General features: G+C 36.0%; 1 protein-coding gene across 1 annotated transcript in view; it reads right to left on the minus strand.

The window, feature by feature from the left end:
* Window positions 1–118: 118 nt before the first annotated feature.
* LOC131783352 (intraflagellar transport protein 25 homolog) overlaps window positions 119–6,938 on the minus strand; it is an 11,518-nt gene continuing 4,698 nt past the window's right edge. Inside the window, exons 2-5 of the mRNA XM_066158859.1 lie at window positions 4,276–4,383; window positions 2,636–2,704; window positions 776–819; window positions 119–436 (exon numbers count right to left, since the gene is read on the minus strand). Of these exons, the coding sequence (XP_066014956.1) occupies window positions 332–436; window positions 776–819; window positions 2,636–2,704; window positions 4,276–4,383 (326 nt within the window). The 3' untranslated portion in view covers window positions 119–331. The remainder of the gene's footprint in view (window positions 437–775; window positions 820–2,635; window positions 2,705–4,275; window positions 4,384–6,938) is intronic.

The raw sequence follows: 6,938 nt of genomic DNA on the forward strand, positions 1-6,938 counted from the left end.
TCATTTCTCTATACATGGGAAAATATAACATACTAAAAGTTCTCAATGATAATAATAAAAAAATGAAGGCACGTTTATTTTTGTCAAGTGGGGGGGGGGGGGGGGGGGGGGGGAAAGGGGGTTCCAGAGGGGACCTACACTTACTACTTAGTGTTAAACAAAGTTCTCTAAGAGGACAGTGACAACAACCACAAGGTTTTACATTACACCCATATAGAACTGTAACCAGAAGTCAACACCCTTCTGCTAAGAGATAACTATAATTATTTGCTTCATTCATGTACAGGTATGTACTTATATTCCCAACTTGTCTGAATGAAGAGACTGTAGTTCAGTGCACTGCTGTGCCATCAACACTAACATTATGAATGGAAACAAAATGGTCAAATCCACTTTTGATAAGAAATCTCAGATGACATGCTGATGTAACAGGAATCTACAAAGGAGAAAACATACAAATAATATTAAAATGTAACAGCACAACATTCACAATTAGGACTGAATATTTGTATTTTTATACACTGATCAATTCTAAGTTTCAACAATTCCAATTCTCCCCCCTCCCGCCCCCCCCCCCCCCCCCGAGGAACCCACTGCATTTCATCCATATGGGAGGGGGGCATTTAACCCTTACCTGGATGGGTTGGGAAACTTCAACTGAAAGTGCAAATCGTTCCATCAGAACAAACACATGGTTCAGAATGCTAGATACATATATTTTAGATCTGAATCACCATTGAAGCATGATTCAATTTGCTAAACTCCAGATACTTACCTTGATCTCATCTCTCTGCATCTGACCCTCTAAATGTTCATACTCTGTCACAGATAACAATTACACATTATTAATAAATTGCATGTATGTTTCATAGAATTTGTCGGTCTTAAACTCTACACTCAACCACACTCTGCAATCACTCAGGCCTTGGACATATCAATGTGCACTGTACTGTGCTGTCAGTGATCAAAATCAGAGGATTATTTGACCGAATGTCTGTCCTTAAACTCGTTTTAATTATTTTGTTATCATATTCATCATTTTTACTGGGATACCTGTGGTAGCCCAGTCATAAAATGCCTTTTTGATTTTTGTCATTTTTTTTTTTTCCTCTGCCACAAAATGGAAAAATTGCACAATAGTACCCAGTAATCATTGGCCCTGAACACCATGACAACTAACTGTGATCCAATGAGGGTGAAGGTGTTCCCATGCTGATCACGTGTGTTATCTTGATGATTGATGTTGTTTTTCCATTATCAAATACAGTGGGTATTGGAATTCACAGACCCTAAGTAGAATCACTGACCATGCAAACAAGTTTTACAAAGAAAACCCAATGGTGATAACCATCCACTGACTATCAACAATTTCCCAAGAACACTTCAAATATGATGATATTGCCTTTAATTTGGAGAAGCAAGGTAGGCAAAATTTTGCTTCAAAAGTTAATCACAGATAATACTAAGGATAATACTAGGTTTGTAATGTGGATTTCAAATTTAATTGCTTCAGATGTATTTTTCAGCACAATAATATAAAAACAAAGCAAAAAGTGTTAAGTACTATATTATAAGATTCAGTCCTAATGGCACACTTGATATAAATTATTTGAAAAAATGAATGACATAGATTTTCTTATTCAGTCAGTGGATATTGTTAAAAACAATTCCAGAGTAAAGATGTAGAATTTGTATCAAATTTATATGTTGTTCAACCAATTTGTAAAATGCTGGAAGACAAAGGGTAATGGCAAGACATAAGTCTCATAGGAAAGAACTACATGAAAAAAGGAAACAAGAAAGCTAATGCACAAATGGAAACCTGCCATGAAAAAATAGTTTTGTCTGATAAAGCATATGGTACAAGTCACTAGACCTTGCAGAAAAAGAAAAGCTTTTATCTCACAGAGCTGATTGGTATAAATCACTGAATCCCAAAGGAAAGAAAAGCTTTTGTCTGAATCAGCAGATTGGAATAAATCACTTTGTTCTGCAGAAAAAACAAAATCTTTTGTCTTGCAGAGCAATTTGGTATAAATCACTGGATACTGCACAAAAACAAAAGAGAGCAAATGGTTTAAACTTGCTAAATTCTGCACAAAAACAAAAAAGAGCAGAATGGTATAAGTCATTGAATCCTGAAGAAAAAGAAAAACTTTGTCTGGTAGAGCAGAATGGTATAAGACACTGGATCCTGCAGACAAAGATAAGATTATATCCCAAGTCCAAGCTAATAAGGAAGCCCATAGAAAATCTATTCAATGTGATTTAGTATACTAGTCCACACCCGTAGTATCACTACACCTGATCCCAAGGATCCAGTACCATCCAGGTATCCCAGTGCCCTGCTCACAGGGTCTGATTTCCAATTGGATTTTTAATCTTTTTTCTGTAAAAGGTCCTGAACATATTTTCAAATTTTGTAAGGCAGAGGAGCCCCAAGGGCTGTGCAATAACCTAACTGTAGGTGTATACTAGATGTTTACTGTCTCATGATGTAAAGTCAGGCTATTAACTGCATTATAAATGGTAGCCTTACTTCACATTGTGAGACAAACAATTAGATATCCATTAACCTCTCACTAACCAAGATGAACAACAACATTTTCTATCACATATCTATGGCTTCTTTTACCTTTGTCCACAAGAGGTTCAAAGTCTACTGGTTCTCTTTTTGTTCTTTCCTCAATGCAGAGGCTTTTAACTGCAAATAAAAATTCATATATGCTAAAAATCTTGAAGCTCCTGGTTTCTAATGAGTTGGTAACCCACATGTACCTGACTCCTCACAAAGACTTTTCTCAATTTTTATATATCACAATAAAAAAAATAAATTGAATTTTTTCACAATGTGTTGCAAAAACAATGATGTAGCTCCTGTAATAAAACACAGGCATGTACAGCATGCAAGAGTTTTTTTTTTTTGGGTTGACTTGGGACACTTTGTGTACCTAATGTTTTTCATTTTTGTAAAAAGGAAAAACTTCAAAAGAAAGAAAATATTGCATTACTTCCACCAAAAGAGAAAGAAAAGAAAAAATTTACCTAAAATCACACAGGTACCGTAGTTTTTGATCTATTGTCTCTATGGTCTAAATCCTTCTAAGCAAAAATAAAATGCAGTGGTGCCACACTTACTGTTTTCTCCTTCACACCCATTGTTTGGTCTTGTCACACAACACCATCTACTCCTCATTGAAGAGAGAGTGTGTTTGCATGATGAAACCAAATACCAGTTGTGAAAGGGACTATGCTTATTGCTGTTCCTCTACCAGAGGAGAAAATCCGAATTAATTTGTCTACAGATAGTTACCCTCAAAAATATATCTCCAATATACCCTAACCAAAGATACATTTTGATCTCAAATGAGTGAAGATACATTGAAACAAGAAAAAAGATAATATTTCAAAGAGGGCTCCTTGATTGGTTGTTACCTAATCTGTAGCTTAAAGCAATTTTTTTCATAGAAAAAGAAAAAACACAAGAGAGTGCATGGAAAATCACTATCGGGAGCATTTCATTTCATGTAAATTTCTTCAAGAGGTGTTGGACAATATATGGTTACTATACATGATAAAAGGAGGTTCTTTACAAGGAAATGACAAGTGATGAAGCAAAGTCTAATGTGGCAAAATGGAATTTGATTGGTGGAGTACAATTCAAGCATGTTGAAACACTGCTTAATGTTCATGGAGTGCGATGATCATGCATGTTCTGATTGGACTTTGGATGTTGTTTTCATGGTATGTGTTTGGCATGTGCATTGTAAGTAAGGGAGTGGAAAAACACATTTTAACTTAAAAATGATGCAAAAAAGTTAAATTGAAACCATTTTTCGCATCTTGATAAATTCTCAAGCTATTGATGAGGATCTCACAAAGGCAACAAACCATTGCACGTAAATCAAATGGGTCCAATATCTTTGGTTTCATGTCATTCTTTGTGCACAATCCCCCTAATTCTATGACATCAGTTGCAAGAAAAGCTATGATTTGAACAAGATATCCAAATGCCTGTGATATTACTGTGGTGAGATACATCCCCTAAGGTGGTAATCTGATTGATCGAAATGTATAACCCGTATGGGGCAATCTGCTTTGAGGTTACATCCCCTAATGCAGGGATCTGATTGGTGCTAGCACCATAAATCTTCACTTGCTTACATAGAGTTATTTGGTGTTAGGAAAAAAACAACTAAAAAAACCATTTAATTAGAGAATGCCCAATTTTACATTACACTAAACAGATTTAAGATCTTCCACCCTCATCCTCACCATTTGAATATATGAATTTTATATTTCCAATGCTCATTAATGCACTGAAAGTAATAATGGATTCTTGAGGAAACATTCCAGTTGTCGGGCCGAAGTTCTGCAAGACTTCTATGGAGCAAAATAAAACAACGAATTAATTCTGGTTTTGCCTATCATGGTGCAGTAATAGGAGAGTTGCATATAATTCAAATGTGAGACTCACAGAAATACAAAGACCCTCAATTGTTTGAAAATTCAAGAGCATGACTATAAATAATTTTAGCTTCTTTGCATGACCTCGTCACATCTGGTGGTAAGCTTTCTAGATGGGAACTTGCTTGATTCTAAACAATCTTTTTAGGCCATGGACTGATTAAAGGTTCGTGATCTTAAATGAATCATTCCAAACCTTTGCCTTAGAGTTTTTCAATATTTATTCACTGAAATGTACTATAATGAAGTAGAATCCTATTAAATTGACCCAGGTCCAAGCCCAAACCCCTCACTAAGTGAGCTAAGCTGGTGTCCAAGTTGTCAACCTTGGAATCAACGAACCCTTTCCTAACGTTGTTTCACTCGTATCTCAACTGGGAGGAGTCAGAGATTGGCCTGATAAATGAGAATGTCTTCTTAGATGGACTGATGTAGGGTCATGTGTCCCGCAAGGGTCACAATTGGGACCGCTACTGTTCTTACTATTTGTTAATGACATGCCTAATGTGTTTACCATTGCAACAATGGCTATGTTTGCAGAATGACTCTCATTTTACAAGGTTAATGACCACCATTCTTATTACTTGCATCTGCAGCAGGATTTAGACGTGCTTTCAACTTGGTCCTTTGCGAAATGAGTTGTTTTTTTCAGCCTACTACGTGCAGCAATTTGAGAATTTCTAGGAAGCGCCTTAGTCCTCCTCCCAGCTATGTTTTAAATGGCATAATGTGGAGGTTGTCACAGCCAAAACGATCTAGGTATTATGAATTGCAAATGACACCTCTTTGGAAATATCACTTAGTCCTGATTTGTAGCTAAAGCTAATAGGATGCTTGGTTTTCTCAAAAAAACTGTGCTGGTACTGGTGGTAGTACTGTGCTTTTGCGTCTTTACTGCTCTTTAGTGCACTCTCATTTTGTTTTTGCTCGCAGTTATGGGCCCCTCAGTCAAGTACCAGCCATTTAATCCTTTTGGGGTTTGAAACCATACAAAGGAAGCTTACCTACTCAGTTTTATCTTGGGACATAGTAACCTATGTTGTAAGGCTCGTTTAATCAATCTTAAGTTATTATTGACTAAGTTACTGGGTAGAATATCTTGACTTAGTTTTCTTTTTTACAGTTCCTTCATGGGCTATATAGATTCACTCGTGAATTTAGTTATTATAGCTTTTCTAAAGGGCAACACGTGTCGTTCTTCATCAGGGCTTGTATTTAAAGTTAATGCCTATCGTACGTCTTCCTTTCGAGACTTTTTTCTTCACCAGAATAACTTTGATATAGAAACAGTTTACCTAAAAATATCAAGGAGTCAGACACTATAAGCTCTTTTAAAAGTAAACTCACGTCGTTTTATTTTACTAGAACTTTTGAATGCTTTTGACAGTGACAATTTGCGTTCTTTTAATTTAATTTGTCCTAAGTGTTGTGTACATACGTCCCTTCTGTCTGTACTTGGGTAAGTTAAGTTGTTAATTGTATACTTTAGAAGTTTTGTGTGATTTAGATGATTTTATTGTAGTTTAGTAGGATCAGAGAAGGGATCTTTTTTTCAGGATATTTCTCTCCGGGATAGTTTTTATGGGGGTTGGGTGTGGGTGTCTTAACCAAGTCGTGGACTTATGTCCTATTGTTATGCCCCTGTACTTGTACTTGTACAAATCCATTAAATATATAACTCCGAAGATCCAATTTTTCCCCAGTGGATTTTGACCGCCCAATTTTTTTTTTTCTGTCATTGGTAAAATTTTCCACAAAGCCCCCATACTAAAGTAAAACAATCTTGTTTTGCCACTCCCCTTCTGTTTTCCTTCCCTTTCCACCCAAGGCAATTGTATGTATTTTTTTGTCACTTTTTTCTTTTTTCTCTATCCTAGAACTGAATGCATCATGTAATATGCTGTTGTGCAGAATTTCATCACCCTGTCCATTAACTATCATCTACCTTAAACCATTTTCTGTTTCCCTATGCTGGAGTTTGAGTTTTGCAGTGTGCTAACAGTAGTTTTCAATCCAAACTTTTTGTGTGACATTACCAAGTACAGATACAAGCAAGCATCTGCAAATATTGCGTTACTCCTCATACCTTTCTTTTCTTAAATCTTGCTTTTTAAGATAAACAGATCATGCACATTCAGATGGCCACGGGTTACCCTGACAACTACTATCGTAAAAATGTGCACGATAGTACAAATGTAGAATTGATTATGTCCTGGTCTACCAGTTTTAGCAATTCCAAAAAACATAGTCTAATGGTTTTCCAATATAAATTGGAAGTGGACTTGAATAATATCTTAAGGTCCTTAAGTCACAACATCAATTTACTTTGCTCGTTGGAAATTTAGAAATGTTTGGCAAGATCCTCATCACCGAACGTAAAATCCGTACCCATCAATAATTTTTTCCTTCTGGTGGATGGTTTTCATCAAATCATGTAGCAATGGCCAATAGTTGCGTCCAGCTTTACTTAA

Source organism: Pocillopora verrucosa, chromosome 12, assembly GCF_036669915.1.
Source record: "Pocillopora verrucosa isolate sample1 chromosome 12, ASM3666991v2, whole genome shotgun sequence".
In the NCBI taxonomy this organism is placed as follows: Eukaryota; Metazoa; Cnidaria; class Anthozoa; order Scleractinia; family Pocilloporidae; genus Pocillopora; species Pocillopora verrucosa.